The sequence below is a fragment of the Neopelma chrysocephalum genome, unplaced genomic scaffold (genome assembly GCF_003984885.1).
Source record: "Neopelma chrysocephalum unplaced genomic scaffold, ASM398488v2 Primary Assembly neopelma1_119, whole genome shotgun sequence".
Taxonomy (NCBI): Eukaryota; Metazoa; Chordata; class Aves; order Passeriformes; family Pipridae; genus Neopelma; species Neopelma chrysocephalum.
The window spans coordinates 700,812-726,564 of NW_020897781.1; the positions used below are offsets into that span (position 1 = coordinate 700,812).

Sequence of the window (25,753 nt, forward strand, 5' to 3'; positions counted from 1 at the left end):
TAGGTGACTGAAAACAAAGTCACTGAAATTCAATGAATGGCAACACACATGAAAAAACTAAGAATTGGTTCATCATCTCAATACCCCACCATCAGGGGTGAGACAGAAGAGGAGGCTTTTCTGGTTTTATGGCAAAAGATCCTTCTCCCAGGAGATACTTTGGCTTGTGACATCTGTGTGAGGCTCCTCCCCCCTGTGTGTGACAGGGACAGTGGCTGTCACCACTCCCATGTCACTGCACCACCACCCAGGGAGGCCTCTACACAGGGAACTTAAATCTAACCTCGATAAATAAAACCAAATGTTTATTTACACCAAAGAATTCCAACACTGGATCTTTCACATATGAAGGACAAAGTATATATACACAGCAAGGGGTAGCAGGGCTGTAACAAGGGTGCTTTTTCCGTTGTCAATGATAATATTTGTCCACAATTACTGATCTACCATTTCAGTTTAAGTTAACGTCTGCTTGCTCCTTCCTCTCAGTGCATATTTACAAGACTGTGAGGTAACTGGTATTCTCACCACATGGCACGTGAGGGAGGGGATGGTGGGTGAAGATGTGGGATCGGACTTGGCGCAGTCTGATTTTTTTTTTTTCCAGCTTTAAGTAGCCACCAGCTCGAAACCTATAGAAACAATTTAAAAACAATATACCCAATAACAAACTAATTCCAGAGATCCAACCCAAGCAACGGCAGGAAGAACCCTCCTGTGAGAAAGGGGCTGATCAGAGTAGGGCTTTACTCTACAGGAGCACCTGTCTCGGGAGGTGGCAAGGACTCCATTTGGATCAGTAACCTCATTTTTAAGACTAAAATTACATGCAAGGGGTGAGTTGGCATTCTGGTTGGCTCCTAAGGAGACATTATCCAATCCAATGAGGGTTTTGGACATTATCTGCACTTATTCCTTTTAAGCTTATCCCACCTCTCCCTACTGGAATTGTCTCCTCAGTGTACCCTGGCTGGGACATATGCAGGACATGGGGTTAAAGTGAGTGATACTTTAAGAATCCCCCTCCCCTGCCTCACGAAGACTTGGTTTGGTAGTCTCTGGAGAAGAGCACAATCCCCCAAGGTGTAGGCTCATGGAGGAATAATGGTGGGAACGTGAAGAGAAGAGATTTCCAGCAGGATGCAAGAGCTTGGAAATGCTGTTGATTCATTTGTTATTAAATGAAGAGTACTTTTTTCTTTTTTTTTTTGGGGGGGTGGGGTGGGGGGGGAAAGAAAAACTGTCCAAGAAATATTCCATCTGTAGGTATTTTCAGGGAATCCCCTGAGTTACGAAAAGTTCAAGTAAAAAAAGAAAAATCAGCCTATAATAATTTTGTATATAATGACTGAACTACTATAAATCCACAAGCAACAGTTCAGACACGGTGTCTCCAAAGCGTTCATCCCCTCCCTTCCCCTGCCAGGCACGAGCTGCGTCCTGAGGAGAGGTGGAGGGGGAAACCTCTTCCCCACCTGACTCAGCTCAGGCAGCAGGAGACAGAGCCCGTCACTACTGCTGGGCGCCCGCAGCAGCTGGAACCGGCATCCCCAGGGTGGTGGTGGCAGAGATGACGGGTGAGCCTGCTAGAGGTCCAAGGGGTGAAGGTGTTGGCACTGAAGAAATCCCTGGAAGAGAGACAGGGGAGCAGGAATTAGAGTGAAAGCAGCACGTCGCCACCCAGGACAGGTCAGCTTCTGGAATCAAGTTGTAGCTTTGCAGGTCAGTTATGTTTTCAGAGCTGAGATTAAACGTCTGTCACAGTTCTCTGTGGCCTCTGAGAAGGGCTGACTGAAGAGTCACTGATGGGCAAAAGAGTGGCAGGATCCCAGAATGGTTTGGGTTGGAAGTGACCTTAAAGCTCATCTTGTTCCAACTCCCCGTCAAGGGCAGGGACACACAAGGTTGCTCCAAGCCCCATCCAACCTGGCCTTGAACACTTCTGAGGGTTGGGACAGCCACAGCTTCTCTGGGCAGCCTATTCCAGTGCACTGTCCTTCAAACTGCTGCCAGAAAATCCAACTGCAAAGCACTTTTTAAAACGAGACCAGAAAAGCAGGTCAGGCTGCCCGAGGTCTTATTTATCTTGCTCTCCCACCCACTTCTTTGCAGCCTTCCTTGCCCTTGTCTCTGGTCCCAGGGGATGACCCGATGCCCCACCCGCAGAACTCACCCTCCTGGATCCTCACACCCACCCAGCACACACAAATGCTTCTTTACCACACCAATCACCAAGAAGAGCTGAGAGCAGGACTGACCTGACATCATGCTCGCACTGCTGACAGGAGTGCTGCCACCCGGCATGTTGGACGAGCCCATCCGAGCCTGGTCTTTCACAATGGGATCTAGGAAGAGCACACTACCCTTAGGTGCTGTGTTGCCAAAGAGCTGCTGAGGTACACAGACTGCCTGTGGCCTCTGTGCTCAGCCAGTCCTGGCACATCAACCACCATCTACCAGAACTCAGAAGTTTTAAACCATTATTTCCAGCAGGAAGCACTCAGAAGGTACCAAGGTTGTGTCACATCAGGGAAAGCCACCTAAATGTGATTTGGGGGTCAGCAGGACTGCTTGACAGGAAAACCTGAAGAGAATTAAGATGAAGTTTGATGTGTTTTCTGTGCTAAGCAACTGTGTAATTGCAGAAAGCAAAATCCAGATCATGGGTGTAGCAAGCAGATAGATTATCACTAATTACAATCATGTGTCATGTCTCTATACACATCCCACAGCAGCCTGTGAGCTGTCAGAAGTGCCACTGGAGCTTGTTGTCTTCTGTGAGATGATCCCAACTTACTAACTTTTTACTTTTCATGCTCTCACCTGAACAGGGACAACCCCTTCCTGCCTCCCAGGCCTCCTGTGTCAGACAAGGGAATCCCAAATTTTGCCTTTCCTCATGCTGAGCTCAGCACTACCTGCATCTCGATGTGGACACAAAGTTGCCTGTTCATTCAACTCTCACATTCCAAGTTTTTGGCTTTACTAATGCTCATACCTGCAAAACATTTCACTGGAATATTTCCCGCAGGTGTAGCACAGATCTGCAGTTTGTTAATTACAGGGGTTCTTTTAGCAGCAAGAAAAAAACCCCACACCTGAGCAAATGCTGACATTTTGCATTGTTACAGCTGTTTCAAACTCCCAAATATCAATATTTGTGAAAACCAGCAAACATTTAAAAACATTTACCAGTGAAAGTTACACTTTTGCTTGCAAACCCAAGACCTGAATATACCAGTGGCTAAACAATTTAACAACAAAAGGAGTTAAAAGGCCTGTTTCTCAACAAACCAGACATCTCTGGGTTTATCAAAACATTGGAATCCATGCACGCCTGCTGAAAGCAGCTACACATCACATCATTTAGGTGACCTTCCCTGATATCACCTGATGATTCATGGGCTCAACACAGGTATCCAACACTGGTTCCTTGGCTGGTGTAGGTGGCAGTGGCCTATTTTACCCACCCCAGAGACCAGCAGCCTCAGCTCCAGAGCAGAGACCGGGCTTATTATTGTTGCTGTTCTCAATTCCCATCTGCACAACCCATGGGAACAGAGACTTCCCAGGGGCAGATCTCTCAGGGCAGCAGCTGATACTCACAGAAGTAGGGGTGTTCCATGGCTTCTCTCGCTGTGAGTCGTGACTGGTGATCGTATCGCAACAGCTTGTCTAAGAAATCCAGAGCTTCTGGACTCACCAGATGTTGGTTCTCGCTGTGAACAAAGCGCTCCCATCGCTTACGGGAGTGTCTGTGGGGGAAAAGAGACCCAAATCAGGCTGGGCAGGGGACAGCCATGCCAAAATTCACTCTTTCAAGGAGCAGGAACTGTGACAGATGTCTGTCCCCGAGAAGGTTGGTGCAGCAGCCGCAGGGCTGAGGTGTTCTGGAACATGAAGCAGCAGTGCACTGTGTCTCCACGCGGTGGCAGAGCTGCCGTGGCCCCAGCACACTCACTGTGGCCACCACAGCCCAGATACAGCCACCACAGCCCCTGCACAGCAGCAGGATTCATTCAGAATGGATTACAGGCCTAAAATTCCAGGTTCTGCTCTTCTCTTATACCCCCAACATTGGTTCCTTTAGTTTTAGTATCACACAAAATAACTCTATGAAGGGAAAAAGAATATGTAAATGCCACCTGAAGCAGCACCTGATTTTCCATGCTGTAATGCTGAGAAACAGCACTGGTTTTTCCCCCCAGACTGTAGAGCATTTGCCCTTCACGCTTTCTGCTCCAGCAGTTCCTTTATTGCCTATATGACATTTAAAAATCTTTCCTCAGGTCCATTTCCATATAAAGGACTATGGGAAGCACTGGCAAAAGGGACCAAAGGCACAAAGTGACAATTCTCCAGAATTCTGGCTCTGGTTTCTCCCCTAAGGTCTGTTGACAAAGCTGTAACTGTGTCCAGATCTACCAAAGAGACTCCAGACATTGGCTCACCTGCCCAAGATGTCATTGAAACGTGGATCCAGCTCAATGTTGTATTTGTCAATGTAGTCATACAGATCTTCTGTCCCCAGCACCTTGGCTATCCTCACCAGCTGGGAACAAACAGAAAAATAAGTCACTACTGTGAGGGGATGATAACGCTGGAGCCCACGTGAAGATACAGCAGCACATTCCCTCGGAAGCTTGAACCTGGTCTCAGTGGTCTGAACCAGCAGCCACAGGGTCACCCTGTGGCTCTGGCTTCCCCAGCCACACACAGTCCCCAGCACCAGGAATGTGCCTCCACTCACAGACAGAGCTCAGTACCCCAAGGCAGCCAGGAGGGAGCCAAATACCCTAAAATCTCTAAAACCTGAGACTTTGCAATGCTAACTCCCTTCGTAGCAAGAAAACATTCAAAACCGAGAGAGGTGAAGGCAAGAATAACTGGTCAAAAAAGCAGAAACTCTGGCTCTTGCATGTGAAGGGTGAAGCACCACCCCAGAGGGCTCCAGAATGGAGGTTTGAGAATAAAAGGTCCCTGTTCTGGAATATTTGCATGTTAGTCACATGCAGAGCATGTGGTAAAGGTTTAAGTATAAATATTCTGGCTTACAGGCAACACATCAAGGATTTCAGAATCTTGATTATAAACCTGCACCAAATTCAGTTTCTATACAGAGAGGGGGGAAGGTGGGTAGTGGCAGGGGCTTTCCACATAACCTCAGGAATAGTCAATCTGTGTACCAGAACACACCAGCTGTAATGGAACTATTGTTACAGCTTTTCCCAGACACCTACTGAGGAGCCCCTAAGTACAAAGCTCTATAAATCCATTTCCATTTAATTGGTTACATAATCTTGCACACTTGAGAAAAGGAATGTGGCTTCAAACTGAGCAAAGAAGCCATTAGAGAAATGCTTAAATCCTTCTCCAGATCACTCAACAGAAGCCTAAGCAGGAAATCTTCATGGTGCTAAGAGAACAGAGATTGTACATGACCAGCTCTCACCTGATCATAGTTGTCATGGCCATGGAAAAATGGTTCCTTTCGGAATATCATACTAGCCAACATGCAACCCAAGCTCCACATATCCAGACTGTAATCATACATCTGTACAAAACCAGAAGGACAATTCAATTTCTAATGAATCAAGCAGAACAGACTTCCAAAACTAACAGGGTCTCCCCCTCCCTCCAGTGATACAAACATGGCCACATTATGCTGGAAACAGACTGAACTATCTTCATGTATCTTGATCCCTAAACACCGTTCAGCTCAGTGTTCCAGTTACTCAAACTGGGATACAGCAATTAGCAGGACAGCAGGTATCCTAGTTCCATCCCTGTCCACCAGGATATTAAAGATCAGTGCCTTTTTCTGTTTTCACTGCAGGCTCCAATGTTATGGACCATCAAGAAGTGTGTGTGGGGAAGGTAGGGATCACAACAAGCAACAAAAGGCGTGGCCTCCCCAAGGTCCACAGGCAGGTGAGGATGTGCCTTTTTTCAGAACCAGCGCAGTCTGAAAGTCACCAGGAACACTGTGATTTCCATAATGCAATCTGCCATCAGATATGGGGATGCTTTTATAGCTTAATTTAGAAGTTCATGCAGTACTCGCTGTTCCCACAGGGGCTTTGTTTCATTCCTGTACCTTACTGCAAACACAGCCTTGCTAAAAAAATATTCAGCATTTGTATTCCAAGATCCATGATGATAGTTCTGCAGCTCTTCCTCAGGTCCTCAGACTACCCATTAGTTTCTTTAAGTCAGAATTTCTTTAATTTTATGGCTGCTTTCTGCCATACATTTTGGAACAGACTTTAGCTTCAACTCTCTAGACATCTGAATTTTGGGGTTGTTACCTTGAAATGGCACAGACTTTCCATACAAAAGTCAGTGAGAAGTCCTGGTAATTCTTACCTGATAATCTACAAGGAGTTCAGGTCCTTTGAAATATCTGGAAGCCACTCTGACATTGTACTCTTGGCCAGGGTGATAGAATTCAGCCAAACCCCAGTCTATTAGTCTAAGCTAGAAATGGCAGAAAACAAAGAAAAGAGGCTCAAGGGGTGCTCCAGCTCTCCAGTGGCTGAACAACACTGCAGGTGAGCTTAGTTTGAAGTTAATTTACAAGTCTTCTATTTTCAATTCATTTGATCAGAGTATCTGGTTACGTATTCTCCCCAAACCCATATCACCAACCAGTCTAAATAAAATACCTCTCCTTGCAACCCTGTCAGTACATGTGACCCCATAAAAGCTTCAAAAAGCAGCATATAGAATCTCATTTTACAGTTCTCCACACAAGGGAAGCGCAGTGCCCTTTGAAGGAGTCTGCTAATACCACTACATAGGAGTGCCCAAAAGGGATCCCAGTCTGCCAAGGGAAAAGCAGGACCCCCCTCCCTGCCCCCCCAGCCACCCCACACTACCTTTCTGTGCTCATGGTCAATCATGACGTTGTGAGGTTTGACATCTCTGTGCATGATTCCCATGCTATGGCAGTAATCTAGAGCCTGCAGGGGACAAAGAAACAGACGCTGGAGTCACAAGGACCTCTCGAGTTCAACCACATTCAGGAGTATTTGCACATACATCAACTGTAATTAGGTGGCAAGACTGTCCAGTGTTACATCCTGGACTACGCTCACTGATCACAGAGCCCCCTTTCAAAGGGAGGTCCCAGCAACAAAAGTGTCCTGACTTCACTTCATGTGCTTCCTCCTAAAAACTGGAATTTCAGAGTCCCTAAGAGCATAGTTACTAGGCACTATAGATCAAACAAGGCCCCCTTTTCCAGACTCCTAAGGAAAAAATTACTTGTTTCAGAAGAATGGACAAAGACATTTGACTCACATTACATCAGAGCACAAACCCAGCCAGCAACAGCTTACTGTTGTCTGTTTTCAGAGGCTACATGTACTTCTGATTCAGGACCTTAAGCTATCTCAGTGTACTGAAAGGCTTTGCTAGCCTCAAAAAAAAAAAAAGCCTAGCATTTGTTGCAGAAACAAGGCTGAAAAAAAAAATCAATACTGAGTTGACATTTTTCTGCCCAATTCTTTCATAGGCTTTCTCTTCCCTTCCCTTAGTGATATGTCACTATGATCAGTGACATGAGAACCATGTCTACAGGATTAGCTGAGACCAAATCCTAGAAATAAACAGCCAAAACAGCAAAACACCAACTTACCTTCAAAATCTCATACATGTAGAATCGAATATCATAATCTGTTAATGTCTGGTATAATTGCTGTGGGACACAAAGACATCATATCAGTGTTCAACACCCAAAAAAACCCATCACATCCCTGCCAATTCAGAACAATCCTGTCTTGGGCTGCTGTGGTTCTCCAAACCCATTTGAAGGAATGGTCCAAGTTTCCCAAGTTACTCTGATCCCACACCCAACTCTGATCAGTCTGTTTCTCTCCCCTTACAAATCCCACACACAGTTTACTCCCAGCTCTGCTCAGACAGCACATTCTGGTCCCTGTCACTGTCTACCTCCAGTTGTACCTGCCCAGCACCAGCATGACAGGCCATGCCTGCACTCTGGGTCACAAGAAGACTGAGGGTGCTCTGCAACATTAAATAGCTATTCCTAATGGCACTGCACTGCCTTTCTTCTCCTGAGGTGGGTCAGTAGGAAGGGGACAAAGAAACATTTAAATCCCTACTCCCAGATGTATGAAAGGCCACAGAAACAGCAAAGAAACATTTAAATCCCTATTCCCAGAAGTATGAAAGGCCACAGAAACAGCTGTTCAGATTTAAAGTCGTTTCAATAAAGAGTTGTACACATAAAAGCAAAATGTTTCCATAAGGCACTGATGGGCCACACAGTTACAGATTCATTTGCTCCCAAGTTTAAATACCACTTGGAATCTGAATTCTCACCTTTTAACTTCTGTGGCAAAATGGTACTGAAGGACTAATTACAAACTTCTATCCCAACTGTATTTACCTTTAAGCACAGTTCCTATGCTGGAAGGAAATGATTAAATAGCCTGCCTGACCTGTGTATTTGACTTTCCCCTCAAAAACCAGAACGAGTGGCTTTCAAACAGAAAAAAATGAGAAGTTCACATCCCACACTGTACCTTAAAGTCTGTGTTGTTTACATGTTCAAAAACCAAAGCGGGTGTCCGAGACTAAAACAGAAAGAAAAGTGTTCAGCCATGTTAAGTTGATACAATATGTTTCCATTTAGGATCATTAATTAAACCCTTTTTTTCTCCTAAAACTGCACAAAACCCCTCTGCCTTGGACATATTTATGATTCTCCTAAGATAGAGAAAGCAGAGCCAAAGCCCACAGCCCCCGGCAGCACTGTTTGCAGAATGAATTAACTTCTCTCAGCTCACTGGTATCTCTTCCTCACAGAGTGAGGAGCTGAAGGGACCTGTGGGGGAAGGGCCCTCTAAAAGAAGTTTATCAGATGAAGAGCTGATCTTATTAGTCAATTCAAAAGCAGGATTTAAGAGCAGGGATAAACAAAAACCCGGATCAGAGCTGAAGTCAAACACAGCAACTTCACCCATAACCCCAGAGTACCCTTTCAGTTGCTCCCATACTCACCACAGGATCTTTTACTATATCTGCAAGGGTGATTATATTGGGCCCGCCTCGCAAGTTCTCTAAGATCTTGATTTCACGCTTGATTTTCTTCTTTTTAACAGGCTGAAGAATAAAAAACCCAAAGTGTAAGATAAAGCACTGCAGTAAAGTGAGGTTAATAGCTCAACACCCAGATGACAACACCCAGATGACTGCAGATCAGCAAAATACATCAGAGCCTTTGTAATATAACCTGAGTATGCATCACTCCAAGAAGGGCTCAGATATCTGCTGTCTCCTTTCTAACCATACAACCCTGACAGCTACAGACAACAGTTTCACGTGAAGGAAAGGCAGGAAGATTTTTCTTTTTAAAGCTCTCTGAACATGATCTGATAGGACAAGTGAGAGGGCAAGAGGAAACAACCTCAAGTTCTGCCAGGGGAGGTTTAGGTTGGATATCAGGAAAGATTTCTGCATGGAAAAGGTTGTCAAGCCCTCTCCAGTGGTAGAGGGATCACTGGAGGTATTTAAAAGACATATACACGTGGCACTTGGGGACATGGTTTAGTAGTGGGCTTGGCAGTGCTGGGTCAGGGGTTGTACTCGATGATCTTAGAGGGCTTTTCCAACCTGATCAGTTCTGTGATTCTATGATACTCCAAGAATTCTTAACTGGCATGTGGCAAATGTTTAACTATGAGAAGTCCACGGGCTATTGGGAGGGTCACTGAAAGAAGGCCATGCCCACAACAGCATGCCAGGGCACCGGCACTTAGAGAGGGTGAGAATTTTGTAGTCAGCTGTTGAAGCGTTGCTTAGCTCTAGGTAAAAACGTGCTGCACATGAGGGCTTCTTTAAGACAGAGCCTAATTCCTTACAGGCAGAGATCTGACTTAATAACCAAGTGCATCTGGAGGCTCAAAATGATGGCCTGTTTCACTGAATGACACTCCAAAGCCAGGCTTTAAGGATTTCAGTTTTAGAACATCAAACAGCCCTTTCTGGCCTCCTGATCACCTCAAGACAGATTTTATCTGTTGCCCAATCCCCAGCTCACCTTGAGAATTTTAACAACTACTTTTTCATTATTTGTAATGTTGATGGCTTCAAATACTTCACTGTATTTGCCTCGGCCTAATTTTCGAACTAGCTGGTAGTCATCTTGATTTCTGTGGAGAGAAAAGGTTAAAGTTCCAAAGAGCTCAGTCATTTCCATGACAATGTACAAACTGCTCCTTAACACTTAATCACTGCCTCCCTTTCCAGACAAAAGGGATTAACTAGTATCTTCTCCTGACCAGGGTGATTAAGAATTAGGAGAGAAACAGGGAACTTCTATTTGCCCAAGTTAGATTAAATCCAAAACTACGGACTGAAAGCCCAACTATCTTTTCAGCATTAGCAAACTCGAGTTATCTCTTCTCCCAGTCTCTCTATATTTGGAAGCTACATTTTTCTTTGTATAATACTGTTAAAAATCAACAAAGCCAGTGACAGCAAAAACTTAAGTGCTAGACTGTTTAAAAACAGACTAGGCACAAAGAAGCACTTATGCTCAGACGACTGTGTACATTCCAGAAACTGGGAACTGCAGCACAGCTGAGGGCTGAACTCTGCCTGGGCCCTCCACATCCCAGCAGGAATGCAGAGCTGTGAAGCTGCCACCACTGATGTCTGATTCTGGGAGGGTTTAGTCATGAGCTCAATTTAGACACCTCCCTCCTTCAAAGAGAAGCAGCCGTGTCTTTTCCAGTCACTCACAGAGAGCAACAAGTCACAAAATAACATGTACCTATTTAAGTCTGCAGAGTCTCTTCACTCATCCAAGTCAGAAGCAACTTCAGTTTGAAAGTCTTTTCACTTCTTTTCAGCCCTGTGCTCAGGGCTGGTTTGATTGTTTCAGAGGAAGACTTTCTTCCCTCTGAAAGGGGATGTTACCTGGCAAATATTCTTCAAACTTTTAAGGAAGCTGCTGTTCCCGTGCAGCTGAGGATTTAAAAGTTTGATAAGAAACACTTCTTTGAAGAAACATCGTGATCCTAACGCTTGACATCCGCCAAGGAGCGTGGAAAAAGCCTCACGCAGCACAGGCACCTGAACTCCCCATGCACCCAGATCCACAGGGATTGATCCCAGGGCAGGGACATCCAGAGGCAGCCCAGAGACTTACCCCCACTCAACAACGTGCGACTCATAGTCCCAGTACTCGCGGGGTCTGTGTGTGTTCACATCCGTGTAAACCCTGGCCCTGCTCGGCACGGGTCCCGACATATCAGACAGGTTGGCAGGCGGAAACGAGGAGATGTGAAATCAGAGGCGACCTGGTCTGCAACGTTGCAAGGAGGAGAAAGGCCTCAGATTCCTCCACCTGCAGAGAGAATATGAACGAGAGGTTAAATTCTCAAGGTACCATAAAAGTATTTAAGTTAATCATTAAAAGCTGCTGCGAAGGAGAGGCTGGAGCCCAGGAGGCTGGAGCCCAGCCACAGGCCTGGGATTGTTCATCAGAGCTTGGAAGCAATTTGTCCGCTCTCCCTCACACAAGATGGGTCACTTGGCCCCCCTAACAAAGCCCCCTCCAATTTTGCAACTTTCAGCACGTTGTTTCCAACTTCTGGTTGCAGACATAACTTTCCAAAAGGAAAGAAATGCCATGAATCCTGTATCTGCAGACAGACTCCTTCTTTTCAGCTCCAGAGCGAAAGTAGCAGCCACGGGCTGCAATCTCATCTCTCCCCCATCCTGTGCCACCCCATGTAACCAAACCAATTCTGCTGGGAGGGGAACCCTTTTTAGTCACAACTTTCTACAGCCAAGGCATTAAATCTGACTGTCCAAAAGACAGCAGCATCTGTGTTGGATTATGATGCTTTACTCAAACTCGAAAGAAAAATTCTGCTGCAAGAGTCTGAAGATGTTTCTTTGCATCTGCTTGTCCGAAGCATTTGGTATGCACCTCCAATTCTTCCTCCTTATAATGTGGTTTTTGCAAAGCTTCTGTTAGGTTTCATTAGTATTGAGACTAGTCAAAATCACTCTAAATTTTTATCATCTATATCTGAACATCTATATCTGAATATTTAAGACAACAGTAACTCACTACAGTTTTATTTCAGTATTGTCCTACCTAAAATAAACGTGGTGCCTTTGCACCTCTAAAATCTTTCATGAGTTGACACATTTTGAGGTAAGTAAAGAATCTCTTTGTCAGCTTTCAAGACAGCTGACAGGGAGGGGAGCTGTCTCAGAGCATGGAAGGGCTCTGTTTGGTGTGTAGCACATGGCAGGGACCCACAGCCCTGTGTAGGGGCTCAATCAGTGGGCAACACTATGACCTAAATGAATGTATTTATTTGCTATGCCAATCTTACTCCTTCACAGAAAACAGGCAACTGACAGACTGCAGGAGGAAATAATAGCCCCATTAATCAGCAATTAATTGAGAAAAGACCTAGAAATCTGCTCGGAGCAGTTACCAGGCTATCAGGACAATGCAGACCAGAAGAAAATTCTAGAAGCAAAATCCTGCTCTACTGGCAGTGTCCTGTTTATTCAAGGTCTGCAGTGCTTCAGCTGCTGGGAGGACCCAGCAAGAACCACTGGCTGTGAGGATGGTGAAGGACCTGGGGGCACAGGTCTGATGTCCTTCACTGTGTCACACAACCTGACCAGCAGCTGGTCCTGCATCCAGAGGCAGAAACATCCATGAGGGCTCTCTGGCGTGGACAAAGCCTCCTCAGGTGGGACAGACCTCAGCAGCTGGGTTGTTTTTTGACCTACTGACACACCAGTGGTGTTGGAGGCAGCTCCAGGTAGACAGGGTTGCAGTAATACAGTCCCAAGGTTAAAAAGGGACACGACTCTGTCCCAAAGTGCACTGAGGCCTCACACCAAGAGGGTAAGGAGGGGGCACTTCAGCCTTGAGTGCAGCTAATGGAAGAATATGAAGTATTCCTAAAAATATGATAAGTCTATTCCCGGACAATATGTTAGTTCTCTAACAAAACACACTTTCAGAAGATGGGGCAGCAATCATCTAAGACCTCAAAGCATTTATGTGGCATGACTCAGACACTTAGAAATTGGATGTATATTCCAAAAACGTCCCCAGGCATTACCAGAGCATGCAAGTTTACTAGAACACTCTAGTACAGTGAAATTTGTTAGATTTCAAAGTTCAATCACGGTGGTTTTGTTTCTCCTCATTCCATGTGCTTCTGGCAGAAGATGCACTGGCTCATTTCCTCTGCCCAATACTCCTTGTGTAGGAATTAACTGAACCTATACATGACTTAGCAATTTTAATTTTTAAGCACAACCCAGTATCAATAAAGCACATGTGACTGCTCCAGCTCACCCAGCTGAGCAAGATCAGTTTCAGCAAGGAAAAAAAGAAAAAAGAGAATAAAAAAGAAAGAAAAATCAATCACATTATCTAAAGATAGATCAAATTTCACAGTGGCTATTTTTTGTCACGTAGCTCTAGCCTAGCTCAAGCAGCACATTGTAACTGGCTGCTCAGAGAAGGGCTTTTTCAGGAAATCATCGACTGTAGCTTCTAAGAATGGCACACAATGTCTATTTACGAGGGTAGGTATTATTGTCTGCTGTTCTTTATACAGGAAGGGGAGAAAGTTTGCACAGATAATTTAATTTTGAAGCAAACAAAGTTACAGACATATATAAACTTACCCTGCCTGAAAGCAGCTCACTCACTCTGCTCAAAACTGCCAAGGAATTCGTATAGATTTTTTCTTCCACTGCCCCTGGAGGGGGATCATTTTGCAGTGGATCCAAGTTCCTTGGCAGAAGGGAATGACACAAATAAGGACGGATAATGGGGACAGGTGTTGACATGCAAACATCAGTTGAGCTTCCAGTTTTTCAGGCAAAAAATCTGAGTATGAGCAGTGATTGCACCTAGAGAACTGTCTTGAGCTTGTTATAAAAGATGAGTTCTATTTCTGCAGAACCCAAACAGAATGTTGTCATTTATTAATTCCTGCATTAATGACAGAATCATAGAATAATTTATATTGAAAAGTCTGCTAAACATCATCTAGTCAAAGCAGATGACATTAGATCAGGTTGCCATGCCCAATGCAGTCTTGAGCATCTCCAAAAAAACACAATGTAAAAATTTTAATTTCTCTGGTAGAGAAGTGTTTAACTAGGAAACACAATCATGAGCTTTCAGAAAACATACCAAAGGTCACAGAGAGAGGAAGACAAAGCTCCCAGCTACAGTCTGACACGCTATTCACTGCAAAGGCTTCCCTGTGCAAGGAGACAGAGCAGTAGTCTGCTGTCTGAGCAGCTTGGCAAGATTAGATATTTTGTGCCCAAAGTTCAACAAAAGGGTAAAAAGCCTCTCAATGCTCACTTTAAATCTGATTTTTAAAACATTTTAACTTAAACCACAGTTACAAACTCCCTCATTTTTAAAAAGGGATGCTATCATCCTTAAAATGCACTCTAATTCCAAGGGCAACCCCTGCCCCCATGAGGGATTTGATATCTTGTGAAGGATCCATACTTCCAGCACCTATTCCGATTAGCACAGGAATTTCCTACACCCTCTGTCCTTCCAGACATATCCACTTACAGCAAGTAGCAACAAAACACAGCTAAGAAATCCATGCAGATTAGTTTGAGAAGCACACCTACTTAGCCTCTAGTAAAATTTGCCTTTTTTTTTTTTTAATCAAGAATAACTGAGATACTGAAATATCTTTTTTCTCCTTTTAAATGGAAATGTTTTTGGCACCGAGCTTCTCTCAAGCTGAGAACCTTAAACCTAAGAAGTTGCACCAGTATGACACAGCACTCCCACAGGCTCCCAGTGAGCTGGAAGCCAAGAGCTTTCCAGAAGACTGGTGTCCCGAGGACCCTGCAAGTGCTATCCAAGTGATGACCTTTGTGGATAAGGTTTGGAGTATAAATAATGCACCCAGGAACACAGGCACCGCTTGACACGGGCTTCCCTGTGGGCTGCTGCTCACAGCATGACCTGCCCTCCATGTGAACAGCACATTGCCAGGAAGATCTAAGTTCATCCAGAGATAGAGGAGTGAACCCAGTAAACCACGTCCAACACCACAGAAACCTGGTTTTATTAGCAAGGAACCACCTGAACTTGGTTTCAGCGAGCCCATAGCAGGCCCAGAGGAGTAGGACAGGACCTGAATTGTCCCAAGTCGACCTCAAAGAGCCAAGAAAACATTCCCATCACTTTATCAGTTCCAGACAGACTGTCCCAGAGAAGTTCACCTTCCTCTCGAGGAGAAAAGCGAGATGGACAGATTGGCCAAACAGGTCTAAGACCTTGCTCTCACTTGTACTTTCCCCACGTAAGCTCATTACAGTGGCGACTGTGCCAGACTAAGACTGTAAACAGGCTGAGACAGCAGCAGGTTTGTTGTGAAAGAAGAAAAGCTCTGTCAGTGCAGAAGAGCAGAATTACAGAATCAAAAGGTTATTCCTTTCTTTTATCTACAACTGCAAGCAAGATGTTTACCTTTCATGGCAAATGGCTTAAACCCAGCCTCTGAAATCACAAGTGTGTAACGTGATTTATTAGGGTGAGGAAGCATTACAATTATCAGATAAAACTGCTGATGATTTCCTCCACATAGCCCACGTAGCCCTGTAATCCTCCCAAGGAAGAGCACTTGCTCCTTCAGAGTTTGGAGAACATCTACTACTGGAGAGACACCACTGAAATTAAAAGATCAAGACATGCCTAAATGCTACAGTACAGCCTGGTGGCAGCCAACATCAATCAGCACCCAGCTTACCTTTGAAAGAAGAAATAATAGTAATCAACTTAATAAAAAACATGCTTTACCTCACAAAAGACCCCGATTTATGTGTTTTCATGATGCTGAAACTGCAGCAATACAAGCATGGAAGAGATGACCTCCAGAAGTCCCTTGCAACCTATATTTTTCTACAATTTTATAGCTAAAATAGTAACAAGCCTGGATTAACAAAGCTGACACTACATCCTTTCCTGAAGATCATTCACCTACTAAAGGGACATCATCAACAGAAGCACAGATTTTAAATCTGAGTCAAAAGAAAAAGCTAAGGTTTGAAATTGAACTTTTCCCTGGATATTGTTTTGGAACAGCACAGTCTACTCTAACTGCATTTTCCACCAAAGTTATTTTGCAGATTTCTTTTAAATAGCTGGTTGTGAGGAATAACAAATCATGATATCCAAAGACCTCAACATTCCCTTAAAAAAGAAACATGATTAATTCAAAACAAGACATGGCCAGCCATCAGGGAAAGCAGTTGACAGGTTTAGTTATACTGGAAGAAACATCTTGGAGTAATTCTGTACTAGAAATATCCTAAAATTTAGATTGGCTCTTCCTTCATCAGCTTGACTGATCCCCCCCCCGAATTCCTTGCAGTTCCTGCCAATGAAGAAGTTATCCCTTGTAACAAGGATTACCATCTATATGGAAGTCACAGGACCGACCACGGAATGGTTTTGGTTTTACCATCACTCCATGTTTTACAATACCCTGCACAGTCTTGGGGAAAACTTCACTGTCCCACTTTCCCAATGCCGAGAGCAGCGTCTCGCACGTCTGTCACCCTCCAGGATGCCCTGGCAGTGGCTCTGGTGCCCACACACCCTCCTGGCAGAAGGTCTGTCATGCTTTGTCTTCCTTTTTGTTCAGACCTGTAACAGCTAAATTGTAGCAGAGCTCTCACAGACCCTCTACGGGTCTCCACTGTCTCAGCCTGGTTGGACAACTGTCCTTTGCCAAGAGTCAGTGTTGGCAACAGCACATGGACCTGGGTCAGGACAGCCAGGATTTCCTCCAGCAGCAGTGATGGGAATGCTGCTCCCTCCATCTCCTAAGGGATTTTATCCAGAACAGACAACCTTTAAAACTCCTATCTCACCACTTCTCTCCCCCAAACCCCTGGATTCTCTCTAATATTTTCAGAGCTAAGTTAGTCCACAGCACATGGAGCAAAGGGAGAGGCTTTCTTAACACAAAAACCCAAGGCTGATCTTGGATGAGGCCGTGGGCAGGGACACCAGCAAGACACCCAAGCCCCAGCACCTCTGGCTACTCCTGCCACTGCTCCCAGCCTCCCACAAACACAGCGGACATCCTTACTGCCAGGACTGAGGAATCCTGACACAATCCAGTAAAAATGGCTGTAAATGTAACCAGGAATTGCCAAACTAACCTCCCTGTACACACACCAAACAGAGGCCTTCTTGCAGGCACCTCTTCCCCACCCTGACAGTTCAGGCCGAGCAGGGAGTGCAGGAAAGGTGGGAGAGTTTTTTTGGACGTACATCCCTTCAGGCCTGCCCTAAAGCCAAAGAAAGACTTCAATGGGAAGCAATTCTTTTTTATTCCAAGAACACTAACAAAACTGAAGCTCCTACTGCTGGAGCTTCAGACAGTATTCCAGTTACCAAAACTACCATTTCTGAGATCCCAGCCAGGAAACTCTTCCTGAAGGCTCACAAAGGGGAATGTTTCAGCACCACTACAGGCTCTTCAGAGCTGACATCAGGCTCCACTGGCAACGTCCCCTGGAAAGTTCTCCCTCCCTAATTGCTGCTAAGTGACACAGTTGTTTTCCTCATTAATTAGTAGGCACAGAGCACTGCCAGGCCAATCGTTCAGCTGATTTGACTCTGGTTCATGTACAGAGAGGGATTTAGCCAGAACTCAGACAACTGACCTGTACCTGTGCAAAAGCTACACAGTTCCAACTGATCTGACCAGCCAATTCCCAGAGGCAGGAACAGTTACCAGAGCCAAAGGATAAACCAGTTACACTGCATGTAACTATTTCTTCAGGAAATCCCTGTGATCAGCTGTTCCATGGAGCAGGCAATGCACCACAAACCATCTCCACTGCTCAGCTGGCATCCAGCAGGCTCAGCAAGAACCACCCGGTGCAAGCCCCTGCCAGAAAGTAAAGTTCTGACATAATCCTCTAAAAATTCACCATTATTAACACAAGATGAACCCAGCTACAACCACCCCAAAAATCAAACAGGAAAAAACAGCTATTAAACTCCAGCAATCAGTGTAATGGCTATTATGCCCTGGGTACCCTACCACAACATCCCAGTGCTGGGCTTATAAACTGATATATATATATATATATATATATATATATATATATATATATAATTTTATATAGAGTTAGAACTGTATAAACCCCAGTGCTGGCTCCTGACACTTCAGGTGATGTGCAGGTACCAACCAAGATTTTAATATTTCACCCCAGTGTTTTGGAGATGAACTGAAGCCTGGTAACCTCAGCACTCTCACCAGTGTAGCCCTTGGGGACACAAATGCTGAACCCACCACTGCCATGCCAAACAACCCCACACAGCATCCTCCTTCACACCCTGCAACCGACCCCCCCGCAAAGCCACTGTGCCAAAACCTGTAATTTAATTTTTAAACTCAGTTGAAATGAACCTGGATGCTGCACAGTGAGCAAAAAGCCCCCCTTTTCCTTCTGGAGTACAATAAAAGTGCAGAAGAAAGGCTGGAATTCAACAGCACACTGGTAACAGGCAGAGAAACCTGTGACAAAGCCTGGAAGAGGAGGAACATTGCAGGAGCTCTTGCTTTCCTACACTGGAAATTAATCTGTTGTGCGCGTCCACGCTCATCCATTTTCAGAACACTAAAAATAAAGATTTTCTGACAACTCACACACACGTGTGCAAAGATGCTCTGAGAAAATGCCTTCTCCAAGGGCTTTGGCAACAACAGGGAGAGGCTCCATTTTGCCTACTTGGACAAGCAGGAGGAACTGGGGGCACTTTTTCCCACCACAGCAAGACCTCTCCCACCCGGGGAAAGCAAGTTCTGGCACGTTAATTCTGTGTTAGCACTGCACAGCATACTGGACTCTCCCTACACTTGGCTTAATTAAAAGAGGACTAATTTAGCCCTTGGTTGTTCTAGAAGGTGCAAGGGCAGAGCCTCCTTCTCTGCAAAAATGGAGTGAATAACTTCCAATTTTCTAGGACTGCTGTTAACACTCAGAGACATGATTATCCAATGGGAAACCTGCAGCCAAGTTCTGCCTTGACTCAAAATTATTTTCTGCTTTCATCTAGTATACATTTTATTCACCATTCATGTTTAATAAATTGCCATAATATGATCCAGCCATTACATGGACAGCAGCTGGACAGCCTGCTTTAGAAATTGCCTCCCTGCATAGGGTAACATTCCTTAAAAATTAGAACTCAGTAAAAAGGATGTAACTCTCAGAAATGAACTCTGTGCAAAACTAGAATTATTGAAATTGTAACTTTCCAAATGTGAGTCTGTGGTGGTACCAAGTCCACAAAGAACTCCAAGCCCCCCCTTCTGCTCTTCACCTCCCCAAAGCAGCAGCATGAAATGGGTAATAAAATTTGCTTGAATAAAACTGCCCAGAGCAGTGTGAACACAGGAGCAGGTGAGACTCGTGTCACTCTCATGTTGCTGCTCCTCTGCTGCTGACACCTGACCAGCAGAAGATATCCATGAACCACTGATCCCATGACCACATCAACAATCCCACTTCTCATCAACCTTTCCTATGGACCTGTTAGTTTGGCACCTTGATGGCAAAAGGTTTCAAAAACCAGGTTGCAAAATCACTCTGCTTTCAGACCCAGCACTGACACCAGCTGAGAAAGCTGCAGCCTCCTCTTCCAAGCAGTTTTCCTAGGTCCAAAGGAGAACTCCTTTTCTCCAATTACATTCTGTAAATTCCAGGGAAGTCAGCTCTTGGAAGCCCCTGGAAGGAGATATCCAAGCTCAGAAAAATTATCCAAGATCTGTCTTGCAATCAATGTTTGCAGCCAGACTGAGTCACAGCAGTCCCTTCTTGATTTTAAAATTTGGGAGTTTTTTTTCCCTCTCAAGACCTTTAAGGGACAATAAGATCTAAGATGGCATCAATCTCATCCAGGGAATTTCTAAAACAGATACCTTAATGTAAGCAATTCCATAATGGAGGAACAGTGGAGGTGACAGGTCTGGTAACCCAGAAATAAAACCCTGCCTCTTCAGAAATGTGACATGATATTAATCACACCACCACAATGTCACCCATTTCCTTCTCCTGCCTCCCTTTCCCTTATTCCTCAGAGGACACGAGGAAAGACAAAAAGAGAAAATTAGTTCTGTAAGGAGAAAATGGAGAAGAATTGAAGTGGAAGCTGTGAGGACATCCACCATTTAATAAAACTGGGAAAAGTTGGGGCCCTGTCCCTTTTATAGTTTCTTTCTCTGTAACTCCACAAATCTATAACCACCTTTCAGCATCCTATATTCCACTTCCAACCCATTCCACACCGATGCACCCAACCTGCCTCAAATATCAAACACTCAAGTCTTTCTCTGTCTCACCCTCAGGAAATGGTGTTTTCCCAACAATCCCCACTCCCAGCTTTGCATCTTCATTCTCACATGCTTTTTTTCAAGCAAACAATTAACTGTCCCTGCACAAACCCTACGTCATAAAACATTCCATGATCCAATTTCCTCCACATTTGCTAGAACTCACTGCCAGTTTTACTATCCCTCTTGCAAAGAGCCATATTCCCAACATCCAGCAAGCCTCATTTTCCTTCAGCCCATGAACCCATGAAGCTCCCTTCCTCCACCCTGTTTCAGCTCCTCATGGGCAGCAGGTGAGTGGCCAAACTCCCTGATCTGAGTGCAGGACATGCACACCCAGCCAAGAGGGAACGAGAGGACAGCAGGTTTCACTAACAACAGAAATTATATTACCAGGTATTGCCAGAAATCACCAGAGAAAGGTGAAATAAAGGAAATTTCTCCCCACTGCCAAGATGAAAGGGAAGGATCATTGCCTACCACCACAGATCTACGTTCTTCATGCTCAGGGAAAGGTCTAGACCTTTACAAAAAGCCCCTCTCTGCCTGGAGGCACCCAAAGAACTGGGATTCCAGCTGCAAGGCATAGGTGGATCTCCTGAGGGCAGAGTGCTGCCTGCCCTGGCTGGACATTCCCATTCCAGTTTTTATTTTCCAGTGCCTCCACAGAGGATGGACCATTCTTGGTATGTTTTACCCAACCATGGCCCTGTGCTGTAGGAATCAGAACATTCAGAAACCAATCCTAGTTTTTAGGACTAACCAAGGAACCGATCAAGCTTCACACTTTCCCCCAAATCCTGCCTTGAGTCTTCCCAAGCTGAGCCTCCCCTCTCCCAGCACAACCTTCACCCTTTTCTACATCACGCCCTCAGGAACAAAACAGGGACAAGCAACTCCTCTGCCCCTGCTGATGCTGCACCTGGAATCCACACCGGGACTCACACCCAACACCCCGGTCTGTTGGCAGGACCAACGAGCACCAAACTGAGTAATTCTCTTTCTGAAAAGAAAGTGCTTTCCGAGAACCAACAAATCACTCCCTGTCCCCAGCAGAACTGCTGGGTGTCTACTTGATTCCTGCTGTGCCCAGGCACCTCTGAGTCCTTCTGGGGCCTCTTCCCAAGCTGTCTGCAGAACACACGGAGCTTCCCTGAGGAGCCAGGTGGGCACATGTGGAGCACAGGGCACAGCCCCCTCCAGACACATCAGCCTGGCACTGAGGGAGCAGCTCCCCAAGGCCCCAGCCCAGGGTCAGATTTGAGCAGCACAAACCCCAAATCATCACAGACCCCTCTTGGGGGTATCAGTGTTGGAAGGGACCCACCAGAATATAGTCCAACTCCTGGCCCTGCACAGGACACCCCAACAATCCCACCCTCTCCCTGAGAGCTTTGTCCAAACACTCCTTGAGCTCTGGCAGCCTTGGTGCTGTGCCCACTGCCCTGGGAGCCTGTTTAGTGCCCAACCACCCTCCGGGGGAAGAACCTTTCCCTGATATCCACCCTAACCCTCCCCTTACACAACTCCAGCCGTCCCCTGGGTCCTGCCACTGGTCACAGAGAGCAGAGATCAGTGCCTGCCCCTCCTCTTCCCCTGAGTGTTCATAATCCAAACTTTATTGGTTTCACCCAAAGCCCTGACTAAGAAAGAATAAAGTGATCTGACACACACGGGGTTCCATAATCTTATCTGACCTCTCACTTACAAAGCGCATTTTACCAACAGCCACAAACAGCTCGCTGCCCCCAAGGCAAAATGAACCAAATTACAGCTGGGACCAGACTGACCACCGCCGCTTCCAGAGGAGACACCGGCGTGGGAAGCCGTGAGAACGACCTTCCCCTCCGCCCAGAAAGGCCCAGATCGGAGTCCCTGCGCTGCCGGGGGTGGCGGCGAGCACCAACAGGCCTCTCCCTGCCCCTCCGCATCCCCCCGCTTCTCCAGGCAGGGCGGGGGAGAGGCGAGACCGGGCAATTTAGGTAAATAACACCTACACGGCCCGAACGAGCGAGCCGGGAGCGCTGGGGGAGGGGACGGCCCCGGTCCCGCGAGGCCTGCCCTTCCCTGCGCGGCTGGGGCCGGCCCCGGCCCGGGCCGGGGGGGCAGCGGGGTGGCCCCTCCGCGGCCCCTGCCCGCTCCCCCCGTGGGCTCGAAGCCCCTCTGCGGGCAGGACGCGGCGGGCCCTGCCCCTCCCCGCCGCGCCGGGCCCGCCCGCTCCCCGCGCTCGCCCCTCAGCGCCGTCGCGGCCCCGCTCTGCTGAGGGGCGGCCGCGGCCCCCCGGCCCCACACCGCGCCCGCGGCGGAGGATGGGGGGGGCGGGGAGGGGGAAGCACAGGAGGCGCGGAGGCGCCTCTCCCCCGCCGCCCCCTCCACCCGCCGCCGCCGCGGGGCCCCGCACAGGCGCGGGAGTCGCCGGTACCTGGCGCGGCCGCCGCCGCCGCCGCCGCCGCCGCACACAGACAATATGGCGGAGGCACAAGGCTCGGCCGCCGCCGCAGGGACCAGAGCGAGGCGCGCCGGAAACGGAACCCAGCGCGGCCCCGCCACGCGCCGCGGGGGCGTGCGCAGGGGAGGGGGCGGGAGGAAGGGGGAGGAGGAGCGCGCCGAGGGGCGTGATGGGAGTTGTAGTCCGCGAGGTGGCGGGAGGTGTCCCGGCTCTGTGTCCTGGTGTGTCCCCGTGGGGCGCGGGGAGGCCGCTCGGGATGTGTCGGCCTCCCGCGGCACCGGCGGGGGGCCCGGCCGTGCGCGATGGCGGCCCGGGCCCTCCGCGGGGCTGAGAGCGGGGGCCGCCGCCAGGGGGCGACTGCGGCCTGCGGAGCGGCCCCAGGATAGGGCCTACCATGGCCCTTCCACGGCCCTTCCATGGATCTTCCGTGGACCTTCCACGGCCCTTTCAGGGCCCTTCCATGGACCTTCCACGGCCCTTCCACGGCCTTGCCACTGGCCCTTTCCTTGCCCCCCTGGCTCCTAGGGTCGCTGCAGAGCGGTGGGATCGGGCCCCGGCGTGCAGGAGTCATGCCGCATTTGATGGAAGGGGCTCATCCCCCTGCAGTGTCCACTTTGCCACCAGCCAGGCTGAGCCCTGACCTCTTCCAGCCACCTCATGACCTTCCATCCCCGCCTTTCACCTTTTTAGCCCCAATTTCCTGCCGTGCAGCCCAGGACATTAGTTTTTTTGCTGAAGGATTGGCCACAGCAGATGGCCCACCGACCTCTCTGGCGCAGGCTGAGCCAGGGGGGACCCCACTGGGGGAGGAAGCACATCAGGGCTCAGCCCGACCCCTCAGCTGCTTCCTCTGAGCCCCCCTGGCTCATGGCACCCTCAGAGCGGGGCTGGCTGGTGACACACAGCCCTGGGCTGGTCACTGCTATCCCACCACATCCAGGCTCTGGCTCAGAGCTGTGAGCCAGCCTGGAGGGGAGGGGGTTGTGCTGAACCCCACAGGCACCCTTGTGCCCTTTCATATGGAAGCACGGCCAGGCTTCACCCCACTTCCCCCCCCGGTGTGGGTGTCTCCCCTATGGGAGGCCGCTGGCCCGAACCTGGCAGCCCCTCACCCCGGGTCACTCCCATTAGGTAAAGGAGCAGCTCGTCCTGGCGGGGGTATCTCCCTCTCGCGCTTTCCTTGTATTGTACGGGCCTGGGTCATCGAGGAAATCTTACAGGTCCTTCTGCTGCCGAGTGGTCACGGGGGAAGCCCGGCCCCCTTCCCCCCATTGTCAGCGGCCCGGCCGTATCCTCGCTCCGAGCCCCGGCCCCTAAAAATAGCTCTTTGTCAGGCGATTGTTCCGACACCTTTGCAGCGGCATTGACGTGGGGCCGGAGCGGGAGAGCGGTGGGGTAGGTGGAGGGGAAGGGCTGGAGGCCCCCCCTGGGACCGCTCCGAATATTTGCCGCTGATAACGGCCCCTGTTGTGGGGAAATTGCTCCCGGCGCGCGGCCCGGAGGCCTTCCCGTGCTGCTGCTGCCAGCGGTCACCTCTCCCCCACCTGTCTCAGCCCTCCTACCAGCCCTGCACCGCACCCACCATGGGGTCCCTACATGGGGGATGCCTCTGCCCAGGGCATGCAGCCCTTCTAAGACCCCATTTCAGACCCCACAGGGTGGGGTCCAGCCCTGCAACCCCAAACTGGCCCCCTGGGGTGCCCCTGCCCTGCTCACCTTTGTGAGTTCACCCCGCAGTCCCTTGCAGTGCAACGCTTTTCCCATCCCCACTGAGAGCCCCATCTGCACCTATGGTGCCTCTCTGCTGTAGTGTGGGCCCTGGTGTGGGGCCCTGGGGAGGCAGCACCCCTGCAGGGCTCGTGCTGGGGCAGGGGCTGTGCAGGGGAGACATCCATCCAGGGGACAGCCCCCTCCCTTGTCACCCCCTGCCAGCCACTGCCAGCTGGAGGTGACTGGCCCCCCCCCCCGCCCTGGGCCCTCTCCTGCTCAGCCACCACAGCTGCAGAAATAGGATTTTATTTCCCATGAAGAGATCTGGATTAAAATAACCTCCTGGCCCAGATCCCTTTTCTGGTGTGGCAGGAGATGTTTGCCTGCAGCTCTGCTGGGCACCCAAGCCGTGACCCTTCAGGCTGGTGTCCCCACGGTAGGGACATGCCTGTCCTCTGCCTGGCCCTCAGGGATGTGTCCCTCTCCCAGCTGTGCCTGGCCTCTCTGACTCCCGGGGCCGCTGGGCCTGCTCAGCTGCTGTCCCCAGGCTGGGATCAGCCCCCCGGGGCTGCTGGCCGTGGGGCAGGGCACGGGGCCAGCTCCGCTCTGATTACCCCCAGCGCTTTTTCCTTTTTTCTTCCTTAATTTACTGAGTGCTAAATCCAAATATTACAACTTCCCCTCCGTGCCGCTGGTTACGCAGGCGGCCCCGGCCGGGCATTGTCTTATTGTTTGCGGAGGGAAGCTCCAGCGGGAGATTAACCTGGCGTTCACCCCGCGCCACGGCCTCACACCCTGTCCCTGCCGCGGGGCCCGTGTCCCCAGGGACCGCGGCCGGCACGAGGTCCCGGCGGGGCGAGCGGCTCTGAGGGGTCCAGTCCGTGGGGGAGGACGTGGCGGGGTCGTGGCAGCCCTGCAGCGGCATCCCCTGCACCCCTGGCATGTGCAGGATCTCGGCTGTGCGTCCCTTGGGATGGTGAGGATCTGGCAGGTGTCTTGGGGGTCTCAGGCAGACCCTTTGCCCAGTTTTTTCCCCAGGGACCTTGGCAGGATGCTGGCAGGGTTAGTACAGTCTGGGTCTGCCAGCACGGGGAGGCAGGGACTGCCCAGCACCCCAGCCTGGTGGTCATCACACTGACCCCTGGTCTGGTCTGCCCATCCCATCCCATCCCATCCCATGCCA

General features: G+C 48.7%; 1 protein-coding gene across 1 annotated transcript; it reads right to left on the reverse strand.

Annotated features, from left to right (window-relative positions):
- Positions 1 to 284: 284 nt before the first annotated feature.
- CSNK2A1 (casein kinase 2 alpha 1) lies at positions 285 to 22,956 on the reverse strand. The gene is made up of 13 exons (XM_027697328.1): positions 22,834 to 22,956; positions 11,180 to 11,377; positions 10,067 to 10,178; positions 9,028 to 9,129; positions 8,550 to 8,600; positions 7,640 to 7,699; positions 6,879 to 6,962; positions 6,367 to 6,477; positions 5,453 to 5,554; positions 4,452 to 4,552; positions 3,607 to 3,755; positions 2,259 to 2,345; positions 285 to 1,628 (listed from the first exon to the last, which is right to left on the reverse strand). The coding sequence occupies exons 2-13, from the start codon at positions 11,278 to 11,280 to the stop codon at positions 1,513 to 1,515; spliced, it is 1,176 nt and encodes a 391-aa protein (XP_027553129.1). The 5' UTR covers positions 11,281 to 11,377; positions 22,834 to 22,956; the 3' UTR covers positions 285 to 1,512.
- Positions 22,957 to 25,753: the final 2,797 nt, after the last annotated feature.

Excerpts from the sequence above, each read along its gene's own strand:
- CSNK2A1 (XM_027697328.1), bottom strand. The coding sequence starts at position 11,280 with ATGTCGGGACCCGTGCCGAGCAGGGCCAGGGTTTACACGGATGTGAAC. Across the intron at positions 6,478-6,878 it reads TTGACCATGAGCACAGAAAG|CTTAGACTAATAGACTGGGG; the intron begins GTAGTGTGGGGT and ends TGCCATTTCTAG. Across the intron at positions 1,629-2,258 it reads CAGTGCGAGCATGATGTCAG|GGATTTCTTCAGTGCCAACA; the intron begins GTCAGTCCTGCT and ends TCTCTCTTCCAG.